The 12,134-nt window shown below is 46.4% G+C and overlaps 1 protein-coding gene across 1 annotated transcript; it reads right to left on the bottom strand.

The window, feature by feature from the left end:
• Positions 1–1,901: 1,901 nt before the first annotated feature.
• Positions 1,902–6,636, bottom strand: LOC135537549 (dynein axonemal heavy chain 6-like; the record flags this gene model as incomplete). The annotated part of the gene is made up of 5 exons (XM_064963680.1): positions 6,556–6,636; positions 3,611–3,775; positions 2,661–2,771; positions 2,321–2,446; positions 1,902–2,057 (listed from the first exon to the last, which is right to left on the bottom strand). Coding segments are annotated over exons 1-5 (639 nt in total), but the record flags the coding sequence as incomplete, so codon positions are not given.
• Positions 6,637–12,134: the final 5,498 nt, after the last annotated feature.

Below are 12,134 nucleotides of genomic sequence, written 5' to 3'. Positions count from 1 at the left end.
GATGGAGAGATCCTAGAGAGACACAACAGGTTAATGGGTGGAGAGATCCTAGAGAGACAATGCAACGGGTTAATGGATGGAGAGATCCTAGAGAGATACAACAGGTTAATGGATGGAGAGATCCTAGAGAGACACAACAGGTTAATGGGTGGAGAGATCCTAGAGAGATACAACGGGTTAATGGATGGAGAGATCCGAGAGATCCAGAGAGACACAACAGGTTAATGGGTGGAGAGATCCTAGAGAGACATACAATAGGTTAATGGATGGAGAGATCCTAGAGAGACTACAACAGGTTAATGGATGAAGAGATCCTAGAGAGACACAACATGGGTTAACGGGTGAAGAGATCCTAGAGAGATGACAACAGGATAATGGATGGAAAGATCCTAGAGAGACACAACAGGTTAATGGGTGGAGAGATCCTAGAGAGATACAACAGGATTAATGGATGGAAAGATCCCACAGAGACAAGAACGTGTTTGTGGAATTTCTTTCCTTCTTAATGCTAATCAGTTGTGTTGTAACAAGATAGGGTGGTATAGAAGATATCCCTATTTGGTAAAAGACCAAGTCCATATTATGGCAAGAACAGCTCAAATAAGCAAAGAGAAACTACAGTCCATCATTACTTTAAGACATGAAGGTCAGTCAATCAGGAAAATTAAGAACTTTGAAAGTTGCTTCAAGTGCAGTCGCAAGAAAGGAGGAAAGGAAGACCCAGAGTTACCTCTGCTACAGAGGACAATATCATTAGAGCTACCAGCCTCAGAAATTGCAGCCCAAATAGATGCTTCACATAGTTCAAGTAACAGACATCTCAACATCAACTGTTCAGAGGAGACTAAGTAAATCAGGCCTTTGTGGTCGAATTGCTGCAAAGAAACAACTACTAAAAGGACACCAATAAGAAGAGACTTACTTGGGCCAAGAAACACGACCAATGGACATTCGACTGGTGGAAATCTGTCCTTTGGTCTGAAGACTCAAAATTTTAGATTTTTGGTTCCAACCGTCATGTCTTTGTGAGACGCAGAGTAGGTGAACGGATGATCTCTGCATGTGTGGTTCCCACAGTGAAGCACGGAGGAAGAGGTGTGATGCTGTGGGGGTGCTTTGCTGGTGAAACTGTCTGTGATCTACTTAGAATTCAAGGCACACTTAACCAGCATGGCTACCACCACATTCTGCAGCGATACGCCTCCCATCTGGTTTGAGCTTAGTAGGACTATTTGTTTTTCAACAGGACAATGACCCAACACCCTCCAGGCTGTTTAAGGGCTATTTGACCAAGAAGGAGAGTGATGGAGGGCTGCATCAGATGACCTGGCAACCACATTACCAAACCTCAACCCAGTTGAGATGGTTTGGGATGAGTTGGACCGCAGAGTGAAGAGCAGCCAACAAGTATTCAGCATATGTTGGAACTCCTTCAAGACTGTTGGAAAAGCATTCCAGGTGAAGCTGGTTGAGAGAATGCCAAGAGTGGGCAAAGCTGTCATCAAGGCAAAGGGTGGCTACTTTGAAGAATCTCAAATATAAAGTATATTTTGATTTGTTTAACTTTGAGACACGGGGGAACATGGGCATGCTAATCAAGGCATTCTGACACATGTTTCCCAACGTCGTGCTTTTCTGATTTCCCCATACAGTCTGATGAGTGAAAATGTCCCGAAGTGTAGGTGCGACAACAGACACACACATACACACACACACACACACAATCATGCACAGAAGGATACCATCTGCAATGTCTTAGACTGTTGCTTTGATACATTGTTTGTCACTGTGTGTGTGTGTGTGTGTGTGTGTGTGTGTGTGTGTGTGTGTGTGTGTGTGTGTGTGTGTGTGTGTGTGTGTGTGTGTGTGTGTGTGTGTGTGTGTGTGTGTGTGTGTATTACCGTGAGTGGGGTGATGACGAGGCGAGGGCAGGCCCCCAGGTATTCATATCCATAGATGTAGGTGGACAGAGCCATCCTGGCCACACAGTTATCTAGGTCCAAGTCCCAGTAGTAACGCAGCTGCCTCTGCCACTCAAAGTTACTGCTGGAGTCAACCTACACACACACACACACACACACACACACACACACACACACACACACACACACACACACACACACACACACACACACACACACACACACACACACACACACACACACACACACACAGAGCCTTGGTCACTAATCAAGGTACCAAATAAACAGGACATAAACTGTTATTTTTGATCAGACAAGTTGGATTTATGTAAAACAATATTTTTTGAATGAACTACACTTCCCATGATGCAGTGGGTGGTTTGCAGTCCTTACAGTACCTTCCGGGCCACGAGGTCTGTGACAATGTCCCTGGCGTGCACGTCTACGGTGATGAGAGCTGTGATGATGTTACGGTGCAGGGTGGGGAGTTGGCCTCGAACCAGGGCTGCTAGGGCATTCAGCCTCTATAGACAGACAGACAGACAGATAGAGATAGATAGACAGACAGACAAGTAGGGAGGCAGGCAGACAGACAAGCAGACAGACAGACAGACACGAGGAGAATCATCAAATGATAAAAAACCAAAGTATTTCTATGAAGATCTATGAAAACATCTCTGTGTCAAGGTGTTGTCACCACTGTAGGCTGTTGAAAACAGTCATTGTGGACGGTCGTACATCAATGTTGACATATTCAAAGTCCTGCAGGGCCATGAAGTGGTCGTGGTCTCCCTCCAGACAGCCGTCCAGGTCTCTGCACCACATCAACTGACTGATAGTTAACACCACCTGGTGGACACAGAGGAACACTGCAGCTGGACATTAACCTCTTACAGACACCTGATAGTTAACACCACCTGGTGGACACAGAGGAACACTGCAGCTGGACATTAACCTCTTACAGACACCTGATAGTTAACACCACCTGGTGGACACAGAGGAACACTGCAGATGGACATTAACCTCTTACAGACACCTGATAGTTAACACTACCTGGTGGACACAGAGGAATACTGCAGCTGGACATTAACCTCTTACAGACACCTGATAGTTAACACCACCTGGTGGACACAGAGGAACACTGCAGCTGGACATTAACCTCTTACAGACACCTGATGGTTAACACCACCTGGTGGACACAGAGGAACACTGCAGCTGGACATTACCCTCTTACAGACACCTGATGGTTAACACCACCTGATGGTTAACACCACCTGGTGGACACAGAGGAATACTGCAGTTGGACATTAACTCTTACAGACACCTGATGGTTAACACCACCTGATGGACACAGAGGAATACTGCAGCTGGACATTAACCTCTTACAGACACCTGATAGTTAACACCACCTGGTGGACACAGAGGGACACTGCAGCTGGACATTACCCTCATACAGACACCAGGTTTACAACACATGATAATCATACAATAGGAATTCATTCATTTCTTTAGAGGCAACTCTCATTGTTTGCTCTGGTAGTCAGCGATGGAGGTGTGTGTGTGTGTGTGTGTGTGTGTGTGTGTGTGTGTGTGTGTGTGTGTGTGTGGAGGTTAGTGTGTGTGTGTGGTGGTTAGTGTGTGTGTGTGTGTGTGTGTGTGTGTGTGTGTGTGTGTGTGTGTGTGTGTACCTGTGAGGGGTGTCCAGCCACCACCCACTCCTCTCGTTCTTTGCTCTGGTAGTCAGCGATGGAGGCCTTGCTGAGGCGGCGGAGGGAAGAGAACATGGCCTCCTCTACTTTACCCAGCCAGTCCTCTACGTTACCACGCGCCTTCAGACCTTTAGCCAGGCCCACCTACACACACAGAATGAACACACACAAATACACACCAAATATTGTAATGGAAGTCAAGGATTACATTTTCATTAAAAACTTTGTTACGTCCATCTTGACGTCTGAAGATCCATCGCCAGTGACAGTGAAACAATCAACAGAGAGAAAGACAGGGACCATGACCAGTATATTACCTACCTTCTCCTTCAGGTGAGACCATGACCAGTATATTACCTACCTTCTCCTTCAGGTGAGACCATGACCAGTATATTACCTACCTTTCTTCAGGTGAGACCATGACCAGTATATTACCTACCTTCTCTCCTTCAGGTGAGACCATGACCAGTATATTACCTACCTTCTCTCCTTCAGGTGAGACCATGACCAGTATATTACCTACCTTCTCTCCTGTGTTATTACCTACCTTCTCCTTCTCCTTCAGGTGAGACCATGACCAGTATATTACCTACCTTCTCCTTCAGGTGAGACCATGACCAGTATATTAGGTGAGACCTACCTTACCTTCCTTCAGGTGAGACCATGACCAGTATATTACCTACCTTCTCCTTCAGGTGAGACCAACCAGCAGACATGGTGAGACCATGACCAGTATATTACCTACCTCCTCCTTCAGTAGACCATGAATAGTATATTACCCTTCAGGTGAGACCATGACCAGTATATTACCTACTTCTCCTTCAGGTGAGACCATGACCAGTATATTACCTACCTTTCTCCTTCAGGTGAGACCATGACCAGTATTACCTTACCATGACCAGTATATTACTCTCCTTCAGGTGAGACCATGACCAGTATATTACCTACCTTCTCTCCTTCAGGTGAGATCATGACCAGTATATTACCTACCTTCTCCTTCAGGTGAGACCATGACCAGTATATTACCTACCTTCTCTCCTTCAGGTGAGACCATGAACAGTATATTACCATGACCCTACTCTTCTCCTTCAGGTGAGACCATGAGACCAGCATAGATTACTTACCTTCTCCTTCAGAGATATTACCATGACCAGCATATTACCCACCTCCTCTCCTTCAGGTGAGACCATGACCAGTATATTACCTACCTTCTCCTTCAGGTGAGACCATGACCAGTATATTACCTTTCTTCTCCCTTCAGGTGAGACCATGACCAGTATATTACCTTCTCTCTTCAGGTGAGACCATGACCAGCATATTACCTACCTTCAGGTGAGATCATGACCAGTATATTACCTACCTCCTCTCCCTTCAGGTGAGACCATGACCAGTATATTACCTACCTTCTCTCCTTCAGGTGAGACCATGACCAGTATATTACCTACCTTCTCCTTCAGGTGAGACCATGACCAGTATATTACCTACCAGTATATTACCTACCTTCTCTCCTTCAGGTGAGACCATGACCAGTATATTACCTACCTTCTCTCCTTCAGGTGAGACCATGACCAGTATATTACCTACCTTCTTCCTTCAGGTGAGACCATGACCAGTATATTACCTACCTTCCTTCAGGTGAGACCATGACCAGTATATTACCTACCTTCTCTCCTTCAGGTGAGACCATGACCAGTAGGTATTACCTACCTCCTTCCTTCAGGTGAGACCATGACCAGTATATTACCTACCTTCTATCCTTCAGGTGAGACCATGACCAGTATATTACCTACCTATACTCTCCTTCAGGTGAGACCATGACCAGTATATTAACTCCTTCACCTATTACTCTCCTCAGGTGAGACCATGACCAGTATATTACCTACCTTCTATCCTTCAGGTGAGACCATGACCAGTATATTACCTACCTTCTCCTTCAGGGTGAGACCATGACCAGTCAGGTGAGACCACAACCAGTATATTACCTACCTTCTCTCCTTCAGGTGAGACCATGACCAGTATATTACCTACCTTCTCCTTCAGGTGAGACCATGACCAGTATATTACCTACCTTCTCCTTCAGGTGAGACCATGACCTGTATATTACCTACCTCCTTCCTTCAGGTGAGACCATGACCAGTATATTACCTACCTTCTATCTCTTCAGGTGAGACCATGACCAGTATATTACCTTACCTTCTCTCCTTCAGGTGAGACCATGACCAGTATATTACCTACCTTCTCTCCTTCAGGTGAGACCAACCAGTATATTACCTACCTTCCCCTTCAGGTGAGACCATGACCAGTATATTACCTACCTTCTCTCCTTCAGGTGAGACCATGACCAGTATATTACCTACCTTCTCTCCTTCAGGTGAGACTCATGACTACCTCCTCTCCTCAGCACATGACCAGTAGATTACCTCCTTCTCCTTCAGGTGAGACCATGACCAGTATATTACCTACCTTCTCTCCTCAGGTGAGACCATGACCAGTATATTACCTACCTTCTCTCCTTCAGGTGAGACCATGACCAGTATATTACCTACCTCCTCTCCTTCAGGTGAGACCATGACCAGTATATTACCTACCTTCTCTCCTTCAGGTGAGACCATGACCAGTATATTACCTACCTTCTCCTTCAGGTGAGACCATGACCAGTATATTACCTACCTTCTCTCCTTCAGGTGAGACCATGACTGTATATTACCTACCTTCTCCTCCTTTAGGTGAGACCATGACCAGTATATTACCTACCTTCTCTCCTTCAGGTGAGACCATGACCAGTATATTACCTTACCTCCTTCTCCTTCAGGTGAGACCATGACCAGTATATTGCTCTACCTTCTCCTTCAGGAGACCATGCTGACCAGTATATTAATGCACTTCTCTTACTTCAGTGAGACCATGACCAGTATATTACCTACCTTCTCCTTCAGGTGAGACCATGGCCAGAATGTCGTTGCTGTAGACCTCTCCTGCTCTCCGTCTGCAGGCTGCGTTGTCATGGCGCCTGGGGCGGAGGGGGCAGCAGGGCGAACTCCAAAGTAATACATCAAACACTTGAGGTGGGCTGGACGGCCTGGGGGTTCCTGGTCTGAGCCAAGATCTCCAGGAGCTCATCGTTGGACAGGAAGTAGAACCTGGGAACGGTACCGAGAGACGGACGTGTTGATTCATGAAGTGTCTTCCAACATTTCACCACAGGGAACATCACAACACAGTGAGACTTAACCAAGTGGTTCAGACGTTGACCACCAATCCTGGTCCTAGAGAGATACATGCAGACAACACAGTACCTGGGGAAGATGACTCTCTTGGACTCCAGGTAGGCCTCCAGACACTTCTGGATCTGGTCTAGCAGGGCGTTGTTGTTCTGGAAGATCTCCAGCAGACCTGTAGAGAGACAAAGAGAACAGGGGAGGGGGGTGATACCCTCCTTCTCTCTCTCTGAGTGTGTGAGTGTGTGTGAGAGAGAGAGTGGAGTTACCTGGCTGTGTAGCAGCCCTCAGAGCATTGGGAAGCCTGTTGACCTTCCTCATAATCTCCTTCCAGGACTTGTCCACCTGGAGGAACATCTTGGCTTCAGCAGGAAGCTGTCTCTGGATGTCTGGAGCACTGAAGATACTCTCAGATACAGCCAGATTACGCTGACAAGTCAGCCACTCTTCCTACAGGAGGGAGGGAGGGAGGGAGGGAGGGAGGGAGGGAGGAGAGAGGGGGTTATATTCTGGAGCACTGAAGATACTCTCCAGATACAGCCAGTTACACTGACAAGTCAGCCACTCTTCCTACAGGAGGGAGGGAGGGAGGAGGAGAGAGGAGGGAGGGAGGGAGGTTATATTCTGGATCACTGAAGATACTCTGCAGGTACAGCCAGAGAGAAAGTAAGAAAGACAAGAAAGAACAAAATGAAGAGAAAATAGAGAGAGAAGGGTAGAGGGGAGAAGGAGGAGAGAATTACCTAGCATTTGATACATGACCATTAGCATTTGATACATGACCATTAGCATTTGATACATAACCATTAGCATTTGATACATGACAAATAGCATTTGATACAAGACCATTAGCATTTGATATTATTAATGACCATTAGCATTTGATACATGACCATTAGCATTTGGATACATGACAAATAGCATTTGATATGAAGGACCATTGGCATTGATACATATCAGATAGACGATATATGACCATTAGCATTTGATACATAAATCATTATATTTGATACATGACAATGAGCATTTGATACATGACCATTAGCATTTGATACATGAATTAGTATTGATATATGACCATTAGCATTTGATACATGACCATTAGCATTTGATACATGACCATTAGCATTTGATACATGACCATTAGCATTTGATACATGACCATTAGCATTTGATACATGACCATTAGCATTTGATACATGACCATTAGCATTTGATACATGACCATTAACATGACCATCAGCATACATGACCATTAGCATTTGATACATGACCATTAGCATTTGATACAGCATCATCACACAGTCCCATCCATCTGATCTGGTCTCTAGTCTCTCACCTTGACTTTAGCCAAAACAGTAAATGAATGTGATTGGTCTGGGTCTCACCAGTGTCTGGCTGAAGAGGTTGAGCTGCCTCTGCCACTCGTCTACTCTGGTCTTGATGGGGCCGACGTAGCGTAGAGAGACGCCACTCGTGGCCATGTTGATGGTACTGTCATCCAGTGCAGCACCTGGATGTCATCCGTTCCTCCAGATGAACAGGTGTCTTAGAGTCCCGTGGAGAGGAACCGGAAACTCCGTGCTCTTCCAGGACCTCAACCTGCACAGGGCTTGAGTTTAGACAATAGGAATGACAGGAAGTAGGACTCCAACATGTTCTTTCCTGGGTCTGTCCCACTTTTAAGAGTATCTCAGCTGATACTTCTTCCTGAAGCCTGTCCTGACACCTGGAAGAGGAGAACCAGACTGGGTCAAACACTTCACTGTACTGCTTCTGTTTGGCCTGGTTCACCTGCTACAACGGAATGGATACATACAACTACATCAACACGTCTGTGGTTGGTACCTCCTGTATGTCCATGTCATAGCAGACGTTACCTCCTGTATGTCCATGTCATAGCAGACGTTACCTCCTGTATGTCCATGTCATAGCAGATGTTACCTCCTGTATGTCCATGTCATAGCAGAGGGAGGGTGTTACCTCCTGTATGTCCATGTCATAGCAGAGGGAGGGTGTTACCTCCTGTATCGCTTCGCTGTAGCTGAAGATGTTGAGTCCCTCCAGAGAGGCCAGAGTTTGAGGTTCCTCCAGGAGACTGGCCTCTATGACGGCCTCCAGAATCTCCCAGTGTCTGCCCTTCAGACACGGGTTACGCTAGAGTCTGTGATCACTGGGAGCTGGAGGGAGAGAAGACACACACGTTACACACACACACAGCCAGGCAACACACACACACACACCCACAGCCAGGTAACACACACACACACACACACCCACAGCCAGGTAACACACACACACACACCCACAGCCAGGTAAATACACACACACACACACACACCCACAGCCAGGTAACACACACACACACACCCACAGCCAGGTGCAACACACACACACACCCACAGCCAGGTAACACACACACACACACCCACAGCCAGGTAACACACACACACACACACACAGCCAGGTAAATACACACACACACACCCACAGCCAGGTAACACACACACACACACACCCACAGCCAGGTAACACACACACACACACCCACAGCCAGGTAACACACACACACACACACACACACACCCACAGCCAGGTAACACACACACACACACACCCACAGCCAGGTAACACACACACACACACACACACACCCACAGCCAGGTAACACACACACACACACCCACAGCCATGCAACACACACACACACACCCACAGCCAGGTAACACACACGTTACACACACACACAGCCAGGTAACACACACACACCCACAGCCAGGTAACACACACACACACACACACACCCACAGCCAGGTAACACACACACACACACCCACAGCCAGTAACATACACACACCCACAGCCAGGTAACACACACACACACACCCACAGCCAGGTAACACACACGTTACACACACCCACAGCCAGGTAACACACACGTTACACACACCCACAGCCAGGTAACACACACGTTACACACACCCACAGCCAGGTAACACACACACGAACACACACAGCCAGGTAACACACACACACACCCACAGCCAGGTAACACACACACACACACCCACAGCCAGGTAACACACACACACACCCACAGCCAGGTAACACACACACACCCACAGCCAGGTAACACACACACACACCCACAGCCAGGTAACACACACGTTACACACACACACAGCCAGGTAACACACACCCACAGCCAGGTAACACACCCACAGCCAGGTAACACACACACACCCACAGCCAGGTAACACACACACACACACCCACAGCCAGGTAACACACACAGCCAGGTAACACACACACATCCTGAGTGTACAAAACATTAGCAACACCTTCCTAATATTGAGTTGCACCCCCTTCTGAACTCAGAACAGTCTCAATTCGTCAGGACATGGACTCTACAAGGTGTTGAAAGATTTCCACAGGGAAGCTGGCCTAAGTTGACTCCAATGCTTCCCACAGTCGTGTCAAGTTGGCTGGATGTCCTTTGGGTGGTGCATCATTCTTGTTACACCAGGAAAATGTTGAGCGTGAGAAACCCAGCAGCGTTGCAGTTCTTGACACACTCAAACTGGTGCACCTGGCACCTACTACCATACCCCGTTCAAACACTTAAATCTGTAGTCTTGCCCATTCACCCTCTGAATGACACACAGACACAATCCATGTCCCAATTGTCTCGAGGCTTAAAAGTCCTTCTTTAACCCGTCTCCTCCCCTTCATCTACTCTGATTGAAGTGGATTTAACAAGTGACATCAATAAGGGATCATAGCTTTCACCTGGTTTCACCTGGTCAGTCCATGTCATGGAGAGAGCAGGTGTTCCTAATGTTTTGTACACTCATGCATATACATTACATTACAGACCGTAACAAAAAACAACCTTCTGTCACACATCATATCGACATCGACTGAAGAGAGTCATCCTACACAACACACATCATATCGACATCAACTAGAGAGAGTCATCCTACACAACACACATCATATCGACATCACCTGGAGAGAGTCATCCTACACAACACACATCATATCGACATCACCTGAGAGAGTCATCCTACACAACACACATCATATCGACATCAACTGGAGAGAGTCATCCTACACAACACACATCATATCGACATCACCTGGAGAGAGTCATCTCACACGACACACACTCATACGACATCACCTGGAGAAGTCATCCTACACAACACACATCATATCGAACACTCCAGAGAGTTTACTCTAAGAACATATATCATATTTTTGACATCAACTAGAGAGAGTCATCCTAACACAACACACATCATATCGACATCACCTGGAGAGAGTCATCCTACACAACACACATCATACCTTCTCTCTCATGCCCTCAACGTGCTCTTTGAGTCGTGGAACCACACTGTTGGTGGCAGGCCTTTCTCCAGCTGGTTCACACACTTGGCATACTTATTGACCTGGGCACTCAGAGTCTCTGGGTCCAACTCCTCAAACTTACACTGGGAGGGAGAGAGAGAAGGGCAGGTGAGTATGCTACTGTTACTACATACACTGAGAAGACAGGTGAGTATGCTACTGTTACTACATACACTGAGTAAGAAGAGGTGGAGTATACTACTGTTATTAAATACACTGAGAAGACAGGTGGAGTATACTACTGTTATTACATACACTGAGAAGACAGGTGTGAGTATACTACTGTTACTACATACACTGAGAAGCATAGGGGGAGTATGCTACTGTTACTGACACACTGAGAAGACAGGTGGAGTATACTACTGTTATTAAATACACTTGAGAAGACAGGTGGAGTATAACTACTGTTACTACATACACTGAGAAGACAGGTGGAGTATACTACTGTTACTACATACACTGAGAAGCCAGGTGGAGTATACTACTGGTATTACATACACTGGAGAAGACAGGTGGAGTATACTACTGGTATTGCATACACTGAGAAGACAGGTGGAGTATACTACTGTTATTACACACACTGAGAAGCCAGGTGGAGTATACTACTGGTATTACATACACTGAGAAGACAGGTGGAGTATACTACCAGTTGTTACATACACTGATAAAGACAGGTGGAGTATACTACTGTTACTACACATACACTGAGAAGACAGGTGGAGTATACTACTGTTACTACATACACTGAGAAGACAGGTGGAGTATACCACTGTTACTACATACACTGGAGAAGACAGGTGGAGTAGACTGCTGTTACTACATACACTGAGAAGACAGGTGAGTAGCACTACTGTTATTACATACACTGAGAAGAC

The sequence above is a fragment of the Oncorhynchus masou genome, unplaced genomic scaffold, assembly GCF_036934945.1.
Source record: "Oncorhynchus masou masou isolate Uvic2021 unplaced genomic scaffold, UVic_Omas_1.1 unplaced_scaffold_8138, whole genome shotgun sequence".
Classification (NCBI taxonomy): Eukaryota; Metazoa; Chordata; class Actinopteri; order Salmoniformes; family Salmonidae; genus Oncorhynchus; species Oncorhynchus masou.
This window is presented reverse-complemented; position numbering and strand designations above follow the sequence as displayed.